Below are 21,652 nucleotides of genomic sequence, written 5' to 3'. Positions count from 1 at the left end.
GTTATTATGGATGGAGTGCATTCAAATACATTTTAATTCATAATCAGGCCAGGATTAGTATGATAAGATCGAATTTAATACAAACAAATTTCGTCAACGCTCGTTTTTACTGTTTAATTATACGACCCCTAGCTGCCCAAATACATCTATTGGCTATGAGTACTATTTCTGTTTCTTTCTTTCTTTAGAGCAAACTGTATTTGTCACTAACACAAAAATTACGATGTATTTCATTGTCAACTGTGGATGTTTCTGCTTGTATTAATATTTAATACCCCTTAATTATAAGTGGTATTCTTCACCTTGAGTGGTTTAATCAAAATTATCTCTTGTGTTAAGTTGTGAACAATTATTCAATAATAATTTCATAGTCAGGAAAAAAGGGGTAACAACTACTAACGGATTTGGAGAATTTTTTGTTTCTTTTCGTAGGAGAGGTTGCAAGATATGCATAATAAAGGTAGCACCTAGGGAACACTGAAATGAAATGAATATACGTACAATGATATATTTTTTTGGAATGCACTTATTTTGACTGGAGTGCAAAATAATTTTACCATATTTATAAAGTAAATGCTTTAAATTGAAACTTAAACAGCTCCTATCTTAACCATTTTTAATAAAATATATATATTTTTTAAATAAAGTTCAAATAGTTAACAATTATCATTTCAATAACATATAATATCTATCATTTTTTTTTTTTTTAATTTAACTCAATTTTAAAATATATCCTATAATCATATAAAATGAAGCTAATTCACAATTAAATTAAACTTTTTTAATTTTTTCTTGCAGTTGAGTAATTTTTTAAAAGACTTTTCATTTATTTATTTTCATAAAGTTGACTATAGAAAAAAAAAAGTCCTGAGTAGATGAATATTACTTCATGACCATTTTTAAAACTGTGTTAGTTACAGAGGAAATTAATTTATTCTCGTTCATTTACAGAAATTGACATAGATGTGTATTAGTGTATATTGCAAATAATAACAGTAAATAATACTTGTTATTTGTCATCGAAATGATAATTGTTTAATCTTTCTCAAAAAAGAAATTAAATTATCTCTTAGAATGGGTAAGATATGAGTTGTTAAAATTTTAATTTACTAAATTTACTCTATTAATATCTTTCACAAGATGTATTTTTATTAACGGTGTATTATAGCCAGAGTGTTCACGCATTGTTGATGTCGAGTATTTATAAGAGTAAAAACTATTTAAAGCATGTTATCACATCGTTAAACAATATGATTTCCATATTGTAGATGCAAATTAACTACTAAAATAGAATGAGATGGATATTTTTCTCTAATTAGCCTACTTTTCTCATCCCTAGTTGTACAAATTTAATTATTTTATAAGGATTTTTAATACTTTATCAGTATTTATCATTGCCATCAAGTAGTATTCAATGCAGATGCTAAGTTTTTTAATAATTATAAAACCAATTGAGGAAGATTTATTGAAAATTTGGACATTAAATATAGTAAAAATATCAACTTCGAATCCCCAAAATGGCGTCTCCTTCCATTGTGATGTAATTTATAACGAGAGTAAAAACGCTCTAAGAAATTATTTTGCACTCCCGTCAAGTTCAAAAAAGAGCCCATGTTCTGTATTAAGTGTTTGCTGGCTAGCAGCTCTCTTTCTTTTCTTGCTTCGCTGCTCATGGACTGCTGAAGAGTATCGCGTTCGCGTCAGTACAGGACAAACAAGGTATAGTGTGTGAGCTGGTGTCTCTACTCTCTACTTAGGCCAAGAGTTATCCACAAATATGTTAGACTTCCAAGATTACTCGGAGTTCTTCAACCGGAAGCGAAGTTCTATCGACAATGCAACCTTCCGACTTCATTATCGAGTCACCTTTGGGATTCTCTTGCTCATGAGTGCTCTGAATACGTCCCATAAGTTTATCGGAAAGCCCATTGATTGTATGACCTCTGCTCCCGACGCGGGTATTGTCAACAACTACTGCTGGATCCATGGTACTTTTACTGCTGTGGACGGCGTCCACAAAACAGAAGGGATTCATCCTGGAGTAATTGCTCAGGGGTAAGGAGGGGAAAAGTGGGGAACGTGGAGTGGACGTTGCTGAACGCTTCCTTTGTTTGTAAACTTGAGATGAGAGCTGCTGTACATCAAAATGGAAAAGGGGGAATTGAATACTATTAAGGAAATGTGCTGCGTCAACAGTAAATTAATCTTGAATACAAATCAAGCAAAGGAGAAAATCACAATTTATTGATTTACTTCATATGATATATGTACATATGAAGCCAAATATTGCATATACATATTGGAGTCAATTATAGGTGTATTATTCAAAATACAGGGATGAATTAAGATACTTAATTATTAGGGCTATAGTTTAGAACATTTATTTGATTATAGAGACTTAGTTAGGCCCCGATATGGCCCCTTTAAATACATCAACCCCATCATTCTTTTATTCTGACAATCAATTTTGCCTACTTTTACCTTTTTTCAAAAGGTATAGTAAGAATAATTTGCTAATTAGTATAAGAAATCTGATGCAATCCACACTCCCTTCTTAGAAAAAAACATTCTAGCTTGCTTTTAGGTTGACGGGCCACAAATATCTGTAAAATAAGGTAGAATATCATGGGAGATAAGAGCAAGACTCTTTTTGTCATCTTCCCTTTACTTATGAGTGCTCAATTAGGTTAAATGGATGTCATATTCCTACATGAGCTGAATCATTCTCCATATTGTTATTAATTGGAATATTGGGCTTGAAAGAAACAGTTTGGAATGTTTTTATATCTAAAATTGTAAATAATTAATGGCAATACATATATTAGTATGAATTAATTCCGATCATGTAAGAATGAAATATGATCCTTAGTATTTTTTTTATTAATTATTGTTATTGGCATAGATAAAATAACTGAAATTTTTCCTTCAATTCTTCACTTTAAACATTCATTTAGCAACATAGTCAAAGTTCTGCATATGCGGGGTAGGTTAAAAAAGTTTTGGCATTAATAAAGAAAAAACATTCTGTCAAAATTGTATATGAGTACAGTCAAACCTGTTTTTGGGTCTAATCCAGTTTTAGGATTGGTCCTTGGAATTTTCCCTAGAAATATCGATGGTTTGTTATGCCAAATAAGATATGAGATATGTATTAGAAGCATAGCACATATCTCGCTAAAAATGTTCATGCGTTTTATATTTATACTTAGTTATATCATTTATTCGATTATGTAACAGAATAATTATAGTAGGACTAGACTGAACTACGGTCCTACATACGGACTAATATAGTATTACCTATATTAAGCGGTCAAGCAAGTAGAAACTGAATAAGCGACCACTTAGTCCAGGCGACTTTTAAATCAAGCTTCCTTTTTTGTAAGAATTCTAAATTTGATAACTGGATATGGTCACTTGATGCGTTTATACACTTAAAACAGGTAGCTGTTAGATCAAGTTTAACTGTATATGCTCTGTATAAGGTGGATTTTGTATTCAAACAAACTGTGTAACGTGTACAATAGACTGGTTCTTAAAATTGTTTGGGTTTTAATGGAAAAGTTGCTTTTTGTCCGATCTTGGACCGATTTTTTCGGTCTGAATTAATAAACCGATTTTCTCCTTCATCCTGTTTTATGAGTTGTAAGAATATAAAACACATTTAACTTTAATTGAGGTTTTGTTCCCATGTTCATAATTTTGACACAGATATAACGTCATAAACAATTCATTTACATTCAAAATTGATCTAGATCGAATTTTAAATGCCGGAGCGTCCTTAAGGGAGGGGAGTTGGAGGGGCTATGGCCCCCTTAAAGAAATGTTTTTTTACTCGAACTTTTTTGCTCAGGATAAAAAAATTTACACTGAAATTACACAAAAAAAATAATTTTTTGTGTACAACTGTGGATTTTTGAAAAAAAAAAATTATATTGGAAATTAAATTTTGATTTTTTTTTTCCAAAAAATTCCATTTTTTGTGAACAACTGTGGGTTTTTGATTTTTTTTTCCTAAAAATTCCATTTTGCCAAATACTGTAGATTTTTGAAAAACTATTCCAAAGAATGTTATTTTGTTGTAAACAGCTGTGGATTTTTTAATCTTTTTTTTTTTTTATTGAATTTATTTCTCCAAAAAATTCAATTTTTGAAATATTTTGTGAATAGCTATAGATTCTGTTTTTTTATTTGCTATACAGATGCATCACATATATCAATAAGTCCCCTAAAAAAATAATTTCAAGAAGCTTTACTCTAATGCATACCTATATCGAATTAAATGTTCTTTTCTTTTTTAAAACTTGATTAATTTTCTCATTCAACAGCTACGACAAAAATGGAAATGAAATTTATCATGCCTGGTATCAATGGGTTCATATTGTGCTATTCATTCAAGCTTTGCTTTGTTATTTTCCTCATTGGATATGGGAATCTCTTGAAGGAGGTAAAATTGATATGCTTCTTCAAGGTTTAGACAAGGAAACTTTGGATTCTCCAGATGACCTAAAAGAAGTACGCTTGAGCATTGCTCATTATTTCATAAGAACTAAAGGAACGCACAACTCTTACACATTTAGATTCCTTTTCTGTGAATTTCTAAATTTGGTGAATATCATTGGTCAGATGTTTTTGATGGATAAATTCCTTGGTGGACAGTTTTCGTCCTATGGAAGAGACGTGATCGCTATGTCAGAAAAACTGGATTTCCAAAATAGAATTGACCCACTGAACCGTGTCTTTCCTAAAGTAATTATCCATTATCTTTAATAAAGGTTGCTATTTATATTTTTGGTCTTGGAGAAACTACGTGTTGTAGGGTGTCTCTTTGATTTCCAATTTAAAGCTTGTAGTTGTAAATATAACTTGTATCAAAACGTTTACGATTTTTGCTATCTACAGCAAATTGAAATACTCGTCTCTGTACATTTCCCCAGCATTGATGCATTCCAAAGGCATGTTTTTGGAGTTGCTTCAATCAAAGTGGGGAGGGAAGTGCTTCGAAAGTTGGTTCAAAGGTATGCAAAATCGATTGATTGATAATTTTCTGAAATACAATAAGGCCAACTTTGATCATAACGATTTGTTTTTTAATTATTAGACCAGAAATATAAATAGCAATCCTCGTAATTGAGTGTACCTTAATATTTTTAACTATCATGACGATCTTTAATTTATGTGAATAGTTGACCAAATGTGATTTCCTCATGTATGGACCTTCTGGAACAATTCAAAACTTTGATTCTCTCTGCTTACTCCCTGTCAATGTCATTAACGAAAAGATTTACATCTTCCTTTGGTTTTGGTTCATCTTTGTTGCTGTTTTCACTGCCATTCATCTTCTTCTTAAAACCGTTTCTCTCATCAGCGGGTACGAATTGTATTCATTATTCATATGTACTTGCTAATAAATATATATATTTTTTTTAAATAGAGATTTCAGACTCTTCTCATTGAACAACGTTGCAAGTTCCATTACACGTGATGATCTGAAAGTCGTTCTCAAGAAATGCAACTATGGAGATTGGTTCGTTCTAATGCAATTGGGGAAGTTGATTCAACCTATTACATATCATAATCTTCTTTTGGATATAAGAGATCGTTTGGATAAGAAACGTGCGGAAAACTTGGATGATTAATCATGCTTGAACTATGATCCAGTCTTTTGGATATACATACATAGATTACACCTATCCATCTATACTTCATGACAATGTTCTTTCATTGTTACATGCTCATCCAATAAGTATATTCAAGTGCCTTTGGTCTCAATTAGCATTTCTCTAGATATACTTCGCTTATTATATTTTTTTACTAATGCAAATTTATATTTTTTTTTAAATATAATCATACTTTAATTGTTCTACTTATATTTTGTATTTATTTGTACTGAATACTTTTTTCACTTAGTATCATTGCTTATCGTAATAAATAAAATGTACATTGGAGAATATTCTTAATAATATTTATTCCCAAAAGTTTTATTAAATAGTTAGCTTCCCTTAAGATTAATTATTTAAGGTTCTTAATAGTAAGTATATAACTAGCGATGGTTGACGTTTAGCCGTGGCTCAGGTATTCAACCCTCTAGTTTCAACAAAAATCGCCCCATTCATCACTTAGTATTAATGGTTATTTGAACCTTCAAATTTCATATTTCTTACTAAACGAGTACTCTCAAGTCTTACACAATAGGCATAGAACTCAAGCAAGTCTCTCCTTTTCATGCTTCTATGCTACACATTTTTTCAAACATAGAAAAGAATTACTGAAGGCGAGGGAAAGTCCTTATACTACAAGTACAGGGTTAAGCCCTACCTCTGTTAATTACTCAATTTTGGAAATCATAAGTAAATTACAGTAGAAGTAGTTTACTCATATAACGATTATTCAATTTTATTTTGTTTAGATGTTTTCATATTTTCTGAAACAGGGCCGTAATCTTCAGGGAAGCCTGAGCCCCAATAATTTGTTCAGTATTATTATTTATCGGCATATTAATAGTGAGTCATCCATAGTCACTCGAACCAGGCCCTCCTATTAACACAACCGTATTTATAGGACTGAAAATACAAGGGAATATTTTTTATCTTCGCGCAGAAATGATTGATAAGTCCCATTTGTGTGGAATCAAAAAGTCATCGTAGCCAAACAATTGAATTTGATAATTAATTTACATAAAATTCAAATGTAATTAAGATATTGAAACGTTGTGTATCCCAAGGTTAACAGAAATATAGAACTGCATTTATAGTATCCGTATTAACGTGTAAATTTGCATCTTAGTCCTTAGATAGTGTTGTGCCATTCCTTATTTAGTACTGACGACTGGAGTCCTGTCCAGGTCTAGTTCAGTCCTGCATATCTGATAGTGATATCAGTCCTATTAAAGTTCGGTCCTCGATGACTTATTCTACTTTATTTCTGCTTACTTTAATCAGTTATAGTATTACTGACATTCCGAAGGACCAGTCTGGACTGGATAAATAAGGACTGACCAAGACTAATTTTAAATATGCTAATAGTTAATTAAGTAATAATAAATAAAAATATTTAATCTTAATAATAACCGGACTTTCATAGTCAAGACGTGTAGAACCTTCCTCGAGTAAGCTAATAGACTATTTTCCACCCTTTCCCCGGATCTATAAACCCTTTGTAAAATCCCACTCGGCAACAAGGATTAGATATATTCATAATCATATAATTACTCAGTTCATGAAATATAATTTACAAAATATGTAAAATATTGTGTTGTTTGTGTTAATTAGATCATTACAATGGGTACATAAGTAGACTATAGAGCCATAAATAGATCAGGAATCATGAGAATTCCATGAATATATATCACTAATTATTATGTATACTATTTGCAATGAGAACTTTTAATAAAAAAGGTTAAAAAAAATTAAAAACAGTCCAAAAACAGCTGGTATAAAAACAAAAACACTAAGGGTTCAAAATAAATAAAAACATTATTCTTTTGCTCCACGTGACCATCGTCATGGACGAAGTGACCGACAACAAACGGCCCTTATTTGGAAACCGTCACCTCACTAAAGAAAAAGATGTGTTTAGTCACAACGCCTGGGATGATGTGGAATGGGATGAGGAGCAAGAAGCTCAAGCCAAAGCCTCTGTTGCTGCTAATTCCAAAATTAAATTGACTTCGGACGAAATTTTAGAACTTGAAAAAAAGGCTGGTTCTCATTGGGACTCATTTTATGGAATACATCAGAATCGATTCTTCAAGGATCGAAATTGGTTGTTTACTGAATTCCCTGAACTAAATAACCTCAAAGATAATGAGCCAGAGATGGATATGAATATTTTAGAAATGGGCTGTGGAGTAGGAAATTCCGTTTTCCCTATATTAGAGTCCAACACAAATCCTCATTTGAAGATGTATTGCTGTGACTTTTCTTCAACGGTGGGGATATTTCTTTTCATTATATAGTTAATTATTCTTTTTTATTTATAGGCAATCGAGATTTTGAAAGAAAATGAAAAATACACATCTGATCCTCGTGTTAAAGCTTTTGTATGTGATCTCACAGACTCCATATCTTGGATAAACAACGCTCCATTCCAAGAAAGTTCTCTTGATATAATATTGGCTATTTTCGTTCTCTCTGCTCTTGATCCCAAGACCATGGACACGGCCGTTAAAAACATATCAAAATATTTAAAACCTGGAGGAATCGTTGCATTCAGAGACTATGGAAGATATGATTTGGCTCAATTAAGATTTAAAGATGGAAAGTGTTTAGGAGATGACTTTTACATGAGAGGAGATCGAACTCGCTGTTATTTCTTTACTCGCGAGTATTTGACTGAACTATTTGCTAAAAATGGATTTGAAGTGTTGGAAAGTAAATATGATCGAAGACTTCAAGTGAATCGCGGGAAACAATTAAAGATGTATCGTGTTTGGGTTCAAGCCAAATTTAAAAAGAAATAAAATAAATTTTTCATCTCCAATGATTCTAATTACATATATTTTCACTAAAATACATAAATTACAAATTTTTAACTTTTTTTTTTTTTTAGAAATGTCTAAGAAAACGATCACATTTGTGACTGGAAACGCAAATAAACTGAATGAAGTTAGAAAAATACTTAATCCTAATTTTCCTCACGTTTTAGTTAGCAAAAAAATTGATTTACCAGAGTATCAAGGCTCCTCTCGAGAGATTTGTGAGAAAAAGTGTATAGAAGCCACAAAAAGTATCAAAGGCCCAGTAATCGTAGAGGACACATCGTTGTGTTTTAATGCCATGGGTGGTCTACCTGGACCTTATATAAAATGGTTTCAAGAGGAGATTGGAGCTTCAGGACTTCACAAAATGTTGAAAGGATTCGATGATAAGTCGGCTTATGCTCTTTGTTCTTTTGGCTACTGCGAAGGTGAGGGACAGCCTGTAGAAATAATTCAAGGTCGATGTGACGGAGAGATTGTTGAACCTCGGGGTACTGGTGGTTTTGGATTTGATCCGTGTTTTCTACCAGTGGGGTTTGAAATAACTTTCGGAGAAATGAATAAGGAGGAGAAAAATAAATTATCTCATCGATATAAAGCAGTTTCTGCTTTAGCTAAATACTTGTGTGATATTTCTTAATTTTTTTGATGTAATCTTTTTAACTTCGCAAAATACATTGGTCCAAAGTTATTATAGAGAACGGGTATAATTTGCTGACCATAGTGCATCCCTGAAGCAAACCTGAAGTGTGTTTTAAGAGGCTCAATGGCGTCTGACATATCGCTTCAATCATAAAATTTAAATTAATATCTTTGGGCATAGTTAAATATTTGTTCCGTCAATACAAAAGAAAGCTAGGATTATGTTTTTCATTTGTATTCTTCAATCAATCATTCATTTCTATTGATGATAAACTAATTTGATTAATACTTGAGAGGAGCAGCAAATATCACTTTAAGGACACAAAAATTCCCGGTCTCAATTAAATAGAAACTACGTAATAGATCCTATTTGAAAAACCCTATCGGAGCTAAATAAACCGTCATTTATCAAAGGAAGGCGTTAACTATATTTATCGTTCCTGAGCATCTACTTATTACAGAAATTTGAATATAAAGGCCATAATTGATAGAAATATGTCAATGATATAATTATGTGTGAAATACTATAATGAATTTGGAATTGATCATTTTGAGTTTAGTTTAAAATTGAATTTGTGTTGACACATCACAAACCCAATTTCATTCAATTATGGACTTTATACTCAAACTTCTGAGATGAGTAAGACACCCAGAATGTAAACTATAGTTTAAAGGCTTCATTTAATTAACAAGTCATTATTTGGCTCCGTCATTGGTAGACTTTGTATTCTAATTTCTGAGATGAGTTGAGATAACCAAGAATGTAGCAATAGTTTAGATTTATGAGCTTAATTTGGACCCTATATGGATTTTTAAATAGAATCTATCTATTTCTATTTCTTTAAATGCAACGATGAATTTTTGCTACTATAAGTGGAGACTCCAAAAAATTAATAATCATCCTCTAGTTTGATTTTGTATTGACGGGTCAAATATATTTCTCAAATTACCAGACAGAGAATTCCAATTGTGCATCTTCCCAGAGTTCTTTCAGAGAAGCGTGAACGACTCCATCATTCTGGGCCGGAGATAGTGAGCACGTAGAGTAAACAACATATCCTCCAGGTTTTACACACAAGAGCGCTGACCTAAAGGAATGATTAGTAGACATTAACTAATGTGACTACTCTATGAATGGTATATCTTATTATATGCATAGCTATACATTTTAAATGAAGTGTAATAATGATGTACATATCCCTTTACTTACTTGAGTAAATTCGTCTGTAACTGAGGCATACGGATTCGCTCTTTAGCTCTTTTCGGGTTAAAAATATTGTTTTCATTTTTTTTGACAACCACTCGATCCGTGGAACAAGGGACATCACAAATTACTCTGTCAAAAGAAGACTCGTAGTCTACAAAAAAGTCTTCACCATCACTGCACGTAAAATCGATATCTAGATCAAGTCCAGAAGAGCCAACGTATTGATTAAAAACGTTCTGTACTCTATTTAGTCTGCTCCTTGATGAATCATTGCACACAAGCTTAGAGGGAAGAAGTGTTTGAGAAATGGCAAGAGCCTTGCCACCAGGACCCGAGCAAAGATCGAGAACTGTATTCCCTTCTTGTATATTTAAAGCAAGGACAGGTAGTAAAGAGGAGCCATCCAGACAATAATAGTTATAATTCTTATGTATATCCGGACTAGGCTGTGGAAATCGACTAATATCACCTTGAGGAAATGAAAAAGCCTTCAGAGTGGGTCTAAAATGAAAATGTTCTTTCCAAAATTGTAAAGGAAATTCACTTTGACTTGACACTTTTGAGTAAGCCTCATAGTGACTGGACTCTTCCACAAAATCATCCATTCCTTTTAATTCACTCACAGGTACAAACTCATACATTGACTCGAAGGACTCCCCTGTACGAGATATTTTTTGGTTTGGAAATATTAGTCTTTCCTCTATCTGGTCCATCTCCATAGAGCCTAATTCATCAAGAATAACATCCTCCTCACTTTTTTCGACTTCAGGATTTGCGAGGGAAGGTTTTCCATGACTTACACCTAAAGGCTCCTCCTCAGAAGAATCAGATTGGATTGGAATTTGATATTCGGGAAATATGTTGGAGCAGCCCAAATAGGAGAGTTGCAACTCAGTTTCCATAGAGTCTCCAAAATTGTTAATGAGCGCAACGTGCTTGGGTCTTGATAAAAGTCCCAGTCGAATGGAATGCCAGTTTGGACCATAGAATTTCTTATAGTAAACATTGAAATAACTTAGTGCTCGCTCTGAAGGAGTTAACTCCTTTTTAGAAATGAGGGTCCTTAAATGCAGATGGGTTGAGCGGATTTCGTCCTAGAAAAATATAAAATTGGTATTGATTTCAAAGGTTAAGGATGACTGCCGAATGGGTGAAACTGAAATCCAAATTTGAAATTTACCTTTAGCTGTTTTTGTTTCTTACTGTGTCGGACAAAAGTAAGGTGTTTCCCGATCAAAAGGACGTTTCTATTGAGAAAATTGGGAGCTAGGGTTGCACATCCAAATGAGCTCATCCTGTAATAGTAAATTATTCCAAATACTAAATGATAAACATGAAGCAGGACATTAATTCCTCCTTAAAAAAAGTTCAGCAAAATGTTACTAAACCTCACATGTGCATTTGTTTACAGATGGACATTGTAGTCAATAATTAAAACAAGTAGGGAAGACCGAGTATGCTTTTCAATCATCATTATATAATTCTATTAACATTGATTCTATGGATGTTTCCTGAGGTGAGCGCCAAATGATTCTACTGTAAATTTACATGTAGCAGAATTAAGCTTGGAAACTCCAATCTATAGTTATGAATAATATATATATTTATTTTCTTTTGTAATAAAATGGATCTGATAAATTCATTTCGAGAGTCTTCATTTCTTTGTTTTTAAATATTAATTATCATACTTCTAGGATGAATTATAATAGGCAATGACCCTAATATTTGTAATTTTTGAGTTACGACAATTTGGCACTCAACCCACGGTTTCTAAAAATTTCACGGGATCCAAAACTGAATCAACCTTATTTGTATTAATAATAATTAGATGGCGTAAATTGAAACATTAATTATAGTATGGGTTGGGAGTTTGAACTAAATTAAGTAGTTGCTGATTTTATTTCCCTCAACAAATAACGCAAATAAAAATGACTAAACTTTTCAGATCGATTTATAATATTTATCCTAAATCCCTTTTACCCGGTTTTAAAATATGATGAAGGGGTATTTAAATGTTGGACGACGTAGACCAAAACGCCATCATCCTAAATACTTGTTACGACAAGTTAGGAAACTGGGAAAATTCTCACCTTCCCATTTTCTACTTCAACAAATCAGTTTTACAAATAAATTAAATAGGTATTCATATTTGCGCATAAATCTGCAGAATATTAATTGATTATTATAATTATGAATGCAACATTTGGGGTTTTTATCGTAAACTGCCCGAAATATGTAGACCCTCAATTTTTTTATTTTCCTCATTAGACGCCTAACAACTCTATATCGACCCCTGAGGGGCAATATAAGCCACTTTGGGAAGGAGTTCCTTAAACAAAGTAATAATCAGCTCCAGTCTTCCCTAATTACTGTTGCAACATAGTTGATGAATGACGCGACGTGGTGACGTCATGTATATTTATAATTGCGACAGGTCAGTTACTTCATCATTCATCACGTGGTCGGACAACGGCGAATTCGACTACACCACTAGTAGTAATAATTAATAAAATAAGTAATAATTATTATTGAAAATTAATCGACAATCATGAAGGTTAAAAGACAGAGACGAGTTCGGCGGATTTTAAATTATTTTAGGACTCATTTTGGCTTAAAAGCTCCTTATAGAGTTTTGTTAGATGGAACATTTTGTCAAAGCTGCTTAACGGCCAAAGTAAACATCAAGGAACAGATTCCCAACTACTTACTAGTACCAGAAGTGAGATATTGCACGGTATGTCGTATTATTTGCCTTTTGTAACAACTTTATTCTAATTATATACTCTACTTGTCTTATATTATATTTCAGAGTCCTTGCGCCATTACGGAAACAGATAAACTTGGTCCTCAGCTCTATGGCGCATCTCTTATATTAAAAGGCCTAGCCGCATCTTACCTACTAGAGTGTAGTCATGGTAAAGAGCCTCTTCCTGCTGTTAAATGCATAAAGTCCATCTTGAAAGACAACAATTCCTCCTCATCTATTATTGTGGCTACACAAGATCCTGAACTCCGTGAACGTGTCCGTAAAATCCCAGGTGTACCCTTAATCTACCTTCATGGAAACGCTCCAACTTTAGAAGAGCCTTCTGCATACACCAAATCATTTGTGACTAAAGGAAAAAATGAAGTTAGCCATGAGGAAAAAGTGATTTTAGAACTCAAAGAAAAAGAATTTGGCTCTCAGGAATCTGTGATCCATAAGAAAAAGAAAAGGAAGGGTGTGAATCCATTGTCTTGTCTCAAGTCGAAAAAAAAGACTCCGGTGACTCCTGTAAAAACCATCAAAAAGAAGCGGTTAAGAAATCGAAAGCATAAAACCCTATCAACTCAACCAAAGGATTCAGACTAATAATTTATATTCAATATGTATGTATACAAAATTTATGAGGACCAATATACTGCCTTGTTCTGGCGAAACACACTAACTGACACATTTTTGAAAAGTGACTTTTTTAGGTTGTTGGGATTCTCTGAAATTCAAATGTATTGTGAAATTTTCTACAAAATCATCCTATCAGAAGAATTTTTTTTCTCTTTTGAGGCAGGCAGAACACACTAACTCACGGTTATGGTTAGTGACTTGTTCGTTTTGATAGGTGAATAACAGCAAAATAATCGATTATAGCTTATAAATGTTGTGCACATTGCATTGTTGGATGTAAAATCAACTTTATCATCATTTATGAAAATGGAAGTTATTACTTATTTGTGAGGTCTGGCTAAACAGGACACTATACTCGTACGTAGTTTTTTATTAAATAGATGTATCTCGGTAGTTCGTTGACTGAACATTCAAATGCTTTCCGTTGATCCCTAATACAAATATATTTCTTCTGCCACCTTTAAAAACGTTTTTACTGACGTAAAAAAACATCATGTCAAAGATTTGTCATAAAGATCCCTCCCCAAGAAAAATTATATTCAAAGCCTTGTCTAGAGACCAGAAAAAAGAACAATATAATGTTTTGTTTTTTATTACGAATGTCAAAAGATACGTCTTGGTTTAAGTGTTTAGAAATTCATGGTTTAGCATTGTTAAGACGTTTTATTCTTTTTTATGACATATTCTTAGTTCATTTTCTTATAATTATTAGTCCTTCAAAGTTATAGTTGTAGAGAGATCATTTAGAAGCTGGATAGTTTAAAAGGATTGCTTGTGTCAATAAATACATTTAAGCCTAATTACATTATGTTATAGAATGGACCACCTATAAATAAATCCTGTAATAAAGGAATCATTTTTATATTAAAGGAAGAAATGTCAATCAATTTGTATACGTAGTTTCATCGACAGATATTATGCAGTTGTAACTTAGCTTTGTTTGAAAGATAAGGTCAATAAGTCATCATAGTGCATATAGATGCTTAATAAAGAAACAAGAATATTATATATTTAATATTTGTGAAGTGAGTTTACACCTAGAATATTAATTGTAATAGGTCCATCATCATAAAAACAATCTTGAACAAAAATCAAGAAAAGAAGGCCAATATTTCATAGACATATTTGAGTCAATAATATTTATAGGGTTTGTATTCAAATTATTGGGATGATATAAGATACCCAACAATCTAAGCTATAATTTAGAGCCTTTATTTGATTTAAGAGACTTAATTTGGCTACGATATGGCCCCTTTCAAACATAAATATATCATTTTTTTATTATTCTATTGTCACGCTCTATTTTGTCTACTTTAACTGTAAAATTTGTGATGTACTCAAAGGGTTAATAAGAATAATTTGTTGATAGAAATTGATTGATTTCTAGACTCAATTTTGATAAAATCCTTCTAGTTTGCTTTTGGGTTGACGGGCTACACATTGTAACGAATACTTATGGTCAGCAGCTGTTTTGTTCATAAATATTCGGATTGACAGACAGATAAATAAGTTAATATATTAAATAAGACGAACGGAGTTGTATTGTCACTCATTCGTATCTCATTCATGCGGAAGGATGCGGGTTGCTCGTCGGAATAATAATATGATAAATAGTTTGTTAGAGCGTGAATATGCTCTACAAAGTCCGGAAGAGTTTGTTAGACAAAATCAAATAACGGATTGCTCAATAAAAAGACTTGGTCAATTCCATTTATTGGAAGGACATAGAGGCTGTGTCAATTGCATTCAATGGAACTCCACAGGAGAAATTTTAGCTTCGGGATCTGATGATTTGAATGTTATTATTTGGGATCCAGAACGAGGCGTAAAGAAAACTTCTTTCTTGGTATTGAGTCATATTTATAATTTAATTATATAATTAATACTCAAAAAAAAATATATATATTATGATTTATGGAGCATTGAATATCTCAATGATCCATAATGAAATTATAATTACTTAATTCAAATATTAGTAGAGTAATATGCAGTTAATAACAATTAACTATTGTCTTTCATGATCTTTCAAGACAGAACATAATGGTAACATATTTAGCGTCAAGTTTCTTCCGTTTTCTGGAGATAGAATCCTTGCAACTGGTGCTGGAGATAATCATATAAATGTATTCGACATAGATAAATCAAAGACTCTACATAATTTTTCTAATCATTCACGTCGAGTAAAAAGACTAGAAGTCATCCCTGATTCACCAGATACCTTTCTCTCGGCCTCAGAAGATGGTACAGTTATGTTATTTGATATTAGAGCACCTGTAAAACCTCATCAAAGTAACATCATTGTCAATCTAAAGAGTAGCATCGGTAGAAAGGCTGAAGCCAAGTGTTTGGCAATCAATCCTGTTCTTCCAGAGTTGCTAGCAGTTGGAGCTAATGATCCCTTTGTAAGAGTCTATGATAGACGTATGATAAAGCCACAAGTTATTGAGGTAATCATTATATGCTGTATTATTTTTCTTTTCATTATGATAAACAACTTTTCAGTTATAAATGTTCAATTTAAATGTTAATTCTTAATTCATTTCTAAGTTTCCAAGCTCTGTTTCAAGAGATCGTTTGCATTACTTAAACAAAAGTGTACCTAATACAGCTGTAAAGGAAGGCTGTGTACAATATTACTCACCAGGTATTTACTGTTGCAGTTACTAATGATAAAACTCTATTATTGTCTACTCTTGTTTATAATTAATTATTAATGTAGGACATTTTTCATCAATTGATAAATTGAATGATACGTGCCATGGTTTTTTGTCTTCAACATATGTTACATTCTCTCCTGATGGAAGAGAATTGCTTGTCAATCTCGGATGGGAACATATTTATCTCTTTGACGTCAAGTCACCTCAGTCTAGGCCCATATTTAGATCCTTTGACTGTGATACTAAATTTTCATCCTGTAAGAAGATGAGTTAATTTTACTGTATAGCAGGGGTCACCAGCCTTTTTTGTGCCATGGACCGGTTTTATCATTAAAAAAAAATGTGGACCAGTATTCATTTCATCTGTATGAATCATTAATGATGCAATTGTCATATTCCAAATTTAGGGCCATCCACTCCATGGCCCCAATTTTTTTTAAAGTTTATATTATATGTATTTAATAGAAAAGATTTAAATATATTCTCCCCATATCTAACACACACTGTATGGCCGATCCTGAAATGCAAATCTGAATTTATTAATTGGGCAGTAGTTTTTTAGTTATTTTGGATAGAAATAACTTTTAAATTTCGACAGATAATATATTAAAAAATGAAAATAATTCAAATGTTTTTCACGGCTCGGTACCTAATGACTTGCGACTTGATGGTTGGGTACCCCTCCTGTATAGTATCTATTTTTATTCTCAATACCCATGCCTAATATTTTTTCTACTAAGGTTCTAATTTAGAAAATAAAGCTTCTTCCAAAGCTTTAATTCTGACAGATGAAATTGATAAATTAAAGAGCGCTGTAAGTGTGATTGCATCCAGAATATTGATAAAAATGGATGAATTAATACTTTTCTTTACCTTACGTGCACATTCGTACACCTTAGGCGAATATAGAATTTCAAAACCAGAATTACGTTAAGGCAATCAAAATCTACAACCTGGCCCTATGTAAACATCCACATTCCGTTTTATATGGGAATCGGGCTGCCGCTTTTATGAAGCGAAAATGGAATGGAGATTATTACGCTGCACTAAGAGACTGCTACAATGCATTGAAATTGGATCCAAATTATGTTAAAGCGCATTACAGGTTAGCAATGAATCCCTATGTATGATTTTAGAAATACTCTACAGATATTAAATCTCTTCTCCAGGCTCACCAAATGCTTATTGGAGCTATCTTGGATTAATGAAGCAAGAGAATCTTTAAACTCATTTCGTAAAAACCATTCAGATCATACAGATACTCTACAATTTAAAAATCTCGTCAAAGCATTTGAAGAAGCTACGTTAAATGGTAAAAAAGACAACGAAACATTATCCGTGATTTCCGACAATAGTTCTGAGGGTAACTTATAATTATAATATTCTAATTCATTTATAATCTGTTTATCTAATTGTAGGTGGATTTGAGCTATTAGAAGATGAAGAGAATCTTCGTACAAACGCAAGTGATTTCAAGAAAAGATTTTGTGGTCACTGCAACACTTCTACAGATATTAAAGAAGCCAGCTTTTATGGCCAAGCAGGTCAATTCATCATAGCTGGATCAGACAATCGTAGATTTTTTTGTTGGGATAAAAAGACTTCTAATGTATGCAGAATGATGATTGGTGATGAATCCGTGGTTAACTGTGTACAAAGTCACCCTTCTACATCTCTTTTAGCTACTAGTGGATTGGACTTCCATGTAAAGATTTGGGCACCCTTATCGGAGGTAAAATGTAATCTTGTATAATCATACCCGGTTTTAGGGGGAAAGAATTTGTAGATTTAATTGGTATCTTTTCCCTATCCCCACTCACGCTAAAACCGACCCTGTGTATAATATTTATGTACTTCTTCTATCTTTCCCGTGATCTATGTATGTAGAACAACGAAAACCTTGAAGATTCCGAAGTGATTGATGATTTAGATCAAATTATGACTGCGAATCAGAATAGAAATATTTATAGACCTGAAAACACGTTGGAGGTGATGTACGAAAATGAAGATAGGCTTCAAGTCATGTGCACACCAAGTTAATTTATTGTATACTTCTTCTCCTTGGAATGAATACTAATATATATATTGTGGTTAAGTTCTCGTTAATTATAGATAATAATTATATGTTTAAGTATATTACAAGTTATTGAAATATAATATTTTTATATCTCGAAATTCCTGAACAAAAACACTTAAATATTTGGCATAATCTTTATTTAACCCATTAATACTGAGTGGCTGGATTTCTTGCCACACATTTTAACTCCTTTTTTATCATCAATATGAGAAATACTAGTCTACAAAATGTTTTATAAATTTGTTAGTATTTTTTTTAGTATTAGCCTCATAAGCAATTTTGTTGTAAGGAAGAAACGATGACAATAAACCCTTAAATTGGGATCCATAATTAATGTAAAAAAAAAATGATTCCATTGTCGATAGTAAGAAATTCACCCCTTCTATTTTTTGAATACTGCTGTACTGAGTAATTTTTTTTTTTTTAAATATTGTTTATTTATATCAAATTAAGGAATGTTAAATTATCTTCAGGAGTCAAAATTACTGCCAAGGAATTGTCGGCATTAATAGGCTAATACTAGAGCAAACAACACACATACACGTCATATAATTATTTTGTTCTTTCAAAAGTATTACATAGTTTATTTATCGGCTATCATCACTTGACGATGAACGGCTCCTTTTGGATTTTTTGCGTTTATGATTTTTTTGGTGAGAGTCTCTTTCTTTTCGATATTCTCGTTTACCAGAACGCTCTGGAGAATAATTATTTCGATCTTTGTCGCGATGGGAATGACTTCGATAATTATTATCCTTATTATGTCTCCTTTCATGGTTGTCATCTTTTCGTTTATAGATGCTTTCCCGATCCCTGGAATCATCTCTTCTGCTACTTCGTGAATGAGATGGATTTTGTCTTCTATCACTCTCTCTCCTTCTGTTATCTGAAGAATAGTCTCTACGTTTAGATGATTTATCAGAGCGAAAGTCATCCTTTTCGGATCTAGAAGAATGCCGTTCCGTCCTGCTACCTTTTGATCTATTCTTATCCTTTTTTTTGGAATCATCAAGGACTTCCAAACGACCCTTTCCCTTCCATTTGTATTTGGACACACTTTGAGAGAAATCCACATGTATTCTCCTATCATCAATCAATACATTGTCCATTTTGAAATACGCTTTTTCACAAGCTTCATGAGAATCAAACTCTATGAAAGCATACTGCAAGGAATCTCCAGTTTTTCTATCTCTTATAACCTCACAAGTTACAACCTTACCAAAACGGGCAAATATGATCTCTAGATCCTCATCTGTAGTGACAGGATTTAATTTACAAACAAAGAGAACATTTTCCGGAGGTGCACAATCCGCATCCGGAAGATCTCCAATCATTTCGAGAATAGTTGCCCGAGCTTTTGCTTCTTTCTCAGCCGTTATTTCGGCAAGCTCTTCCGCTGTTTTCCCTTCATACTCTTCAAAATCTTCATCTGCAGCCAAACGATCTGTTTTTAAGTATTCTGCTGAGGGGAGAGGACTCGAAGGAGGTATTTCCAAATTTGGAGGGTCTTCATATGGATCATCTAAAATAACAGTGTGTGCAATTCTTATATCTTGATAGGGACGACCTTCTTTATCACAAATGGTTTCGTTGAGAAGCTCAAGTAGCTCCATGCCTTCAACTATTTCTCCAAATACACAATGCGTCTGTTCGTCCAAGTAAGAGAGATCCGATCCCAAAGTTATGAAAAATTGAGACCCATATCTAAAATTAAATTGAAATACTATCATTCTTGTAAATGTGGTGCGTCAACATTAAAACAATCTTGAACAAAAATCATGAAGAGGAGAAAATCCCAACTAATTTTTTTTACTTCATATAGGCCAATATTTCATAGCCATATTTGAGTCACTTATAGGTTTATTAGTTAAACTACTAGTGTAAACTAAGATACTCAAAAAAATTAACTATAGTTTAGAGCCCTTAATTGATGTAAGAGACTTAATTTGGATTGATGAGGCCGTTTTCAACCATCAAATCAATCAATTTCTCATTCTTTTATTGTGAAGATCAATTTTTGTTACTAATTTAAGTGGAATTTGCGGCTCACTCAAAATAACTAATACTTAATAAGATTAATTTCTTGATATTAGTTGAGGATAATTCGTTGTTGAATACAAATGTAATCCACACTCTATTTTGAGAAAAATCATTCTAGCTTGCTTTTTTGTTGACAGGCCACATATTTAGTACTGGGACTCTAGGGAGTAAAACTTTAAAATTACAAATTGGATCCCGTGTTGACCATAGAGATGAGACCCGGTTTGGAATGCCGTATTTTAGGAATCATTGGATCACCTTCAAAAAAACCTCGCTTGATTACCATAGAGACGTCCAAAAATAGAGTCCCCCCCTCGTCCAGTTCCCGTTGGATCTCCTGTCTGAGCAATGAACTCTCGTTGAACAGAGTTAATCAGTTGGTAATTGTAATACTTGACTTTGCATAACTTGAGGAAATTCTCACATACTGAAATCAGAATTATTAATTTAAAAGAATAACATACTTATTTTTTCAATCCATCCATAAGAACATGTCATTTACCTTTAGGTCGATGATTTGTATATAGATCAATTGTTACGTGACCCTTCGTAGTCTCAAGAACCACAGACATTTTTGCGGAGATACAAATTAACTACTAACGTTAAAACTAATAAGTAATAACTATTAATAACTAGATGCAAATCGTCGCAATCGGTGTTTGTTATGTAGTTCAACTAAACTGGGAGTATTGTTTACAGTTTATAAATGACGTCATTCCATCTTTATGACCTCAGACTTAAATATTATCTTTAGAAGAATTACAATTTTTGGCTTTTCAGAGTGTTTTGATTAACGTCAGTATTTCTGTAGTTATCCATTTTGGGGCCTAAACAATCATGTGTTATGATAATAAATACTCTTTTTTTAAACAATAGTAGGAAAAATAGTCAACTATTGTATGTTAAAATGGAACCAAAGGATTGTTATAACATCGTTACACAATCTTATTTCCATATTGTAGACAATGTATTCACACTTACAGTGAAAAGGATAAGATATATTTATCTAATTATCCTACTTATCTCTTTGCTAATCGATCCTAAAAGTTCTACTTATTAAAAACATTTCATAAGGATTTTTAGTACTTAGATTTAATTCAAATAATAAACTGTTTATCAATAGGATAAAGTAGTATTTAATGTTAGTATTTTCATTCTTATGGTCATT

At 32.5% G+C, this 21,652-nt stretch overlaps 6 protein-coding genes across 8 annotated transcripts; 4 read left to right on the top strand and 2 right to left on the bottom strand.

Moving 5' to 3' along the window:
• The first annotated feature begins 232 nt into the window (after positions 1-232).
• On the top strand, positions 233-5,950 carry LOC121125664 (innexin inx2). Its single transcript, XM_040720863.2, has 4 exons — positions 233-2,055; positions 4,326-4,746; positions 5,184-5,368; positions 5,432-5,950. Exons 1-4 carry the CDS (start codon positions 1,778-1,780, stop codon positions 5,634-5,636), a joined length of 1,089 nt encoding a protein of 362 aa, XP_040576797.1. The 5' UTR covers positions 233-1,777; the 3' UTR covers positions 5,637-5,950.
• A 1,468-nt stretch (positions 5,951-7,418) lies between these two features.
• Mettl2 (methyltransferase-like protein) lies at positions 7,419-9,167 on the top strand. Its single transcript, XM_040720864.2, has 2 exons — positions 7,419-7,927; positions 7,979-9,167. The coding sequence occupies exons 1-2, from the start codon at positions 7,502-7,504 to the stop codon at positions 8,456-8,458; spliced, it is 906 nt and encodes a 301-aa protein (XP_040576798.1). The 5' UTR covers positions 7,419-7,501; the 3' UTR covers positions 8,459-9,167.
• On the bottom strand, positions 8,479-11,745 carry l(2)10685 (5-methylcytosine rRNA methyltransferase l(2)10685). Of its 2 annotated transcripts, XM_040720862.2 has the most exons (5): positions 11,506-11,745; positions 10,329-11,419; positions 10,069-10,206; positions 9,099-9,260; positions 8,479-9,021 (listed from the first exon to the last, which is right to left on the bottom strand). In XM_040720862.2, the coding sequence occupies exons 1-4, from the start codon at positions 11,617-11,619 to the stop codon at positions 9,113-9,115; spliced, it is 1,491 nt and encodes a 496-aa protein (XP_040576796.1). In that variant the 5' UTR covers positions 11,620-11,745; the 3' UTR covers positions 8,479-9,021; positions 9,099-9,112. The 2 variants fall into 2 exon arrangements, with proteins under 2 accessions (XP_040576796.1, XP_040576795.1); XM_040720861.2 differs by having other exon boundaries at positions 8,479-9,260; positions 11,506-11,742.
• Positions 11,746-12,767: 1,022 nt separating this feature from the next.
• On the top strand, positions 12,768-13,749 carry LOC121125072 (rRNA-processing protein UTP23 homolog). Its single transcript, XM_040720177.2, has 2 exons — positions 12,768-13,059; positions 13,135-13,749. Exons 1-2 carry the CDS (start codon positions 12,874-12,876, stop codon positions 13,675-13,677), a joined length of 729 nt encoding a protein of 242 aa, XP_040576111.1. The 5' UTR covers positions 12,768-12,873; the 3' UTR covers positions 13,678-13,749.
• Positions 13,750-14,602: 853 nt separating this feature from the next.
• Positions 14,603-18,542, top strand: LOC121125070 (WD and tetratricopeptide repeats protein 1). Of its 2 annotated transcripts, none has more exons than XM_040720175.2 (10): positions 14,603-14,735; positions 15,124-15,556; positions 15,741-16,157; positions 16,258-16,354; positions 16,430-16,624; positions 17,108-17,181; positions 17,267-17,472; positions 17,537-17,730; positions 17,786-18,099; positions 18,255-18,542. In XM_040720175.2, the coding sequence occupies exons 2-10, from the start codon at positions 15,287-15,289 to the stop codon at positions 18,405-18,407; spliced, it is 1,920 nt and encodes a 639-aa protein (XP_040576109.1). In that variant the 5' UTR covers positions 14,603-14,735; positions 15,124-15,286; the 3' UTR covers positions 18,408-18,542. The 2 variants fall into 2 exon arrangements, with proteins under 2 accessions (XP_040576109.1, XP_040576108.1); XM_040720174.2 differs by having other exon boundaries at positions 14,603-14,857.
• Positions 18,543-18,564: 22 nt separating this feature from the next.
• Positions 18,565-21,171, bottom strand: LOC121125071 (peptidyl-prolyl cis-trans isomerase-like 4). The gene is given in 4 exon segments (XM_040720176.2): positions 18,565-20,148; positions 20,670-20,755; positions 20,757-20,911; positions 20,987-21,171. Coding segments are annotated over 4 exon segments (1,428 nt in total). The 5' UTR covers positions 21,057-21,171; the 3' UTR covers positions 18,565-19,031.
• Between the last annotated feature and the right edge of the window lie 481 nt (positions 21,172-21,652).

The sequence above is a fragment of the Lepeophtheirus salmonis genome, chromosome 10, assembly GCF_016086655.4.
Source record: "Lepeophtheirus salmonis chromosome 10, UVic_Lsal_1.4, whole genome shotgun sequence".
In the NCBI taxonomy this organism is placed as follows: domain Eukaryota; kingdom Metazoa; phylum Arthropoda; class Copepoda; order Siphonostomatoida; family Caligidae; genus Lepeophtheirus; species Lepeophtheirus salmonis.
Note: the sequence above shows the minus strand (reverse complement) of the source record. Positions and strands in the feature narration are given on the sequence as shown.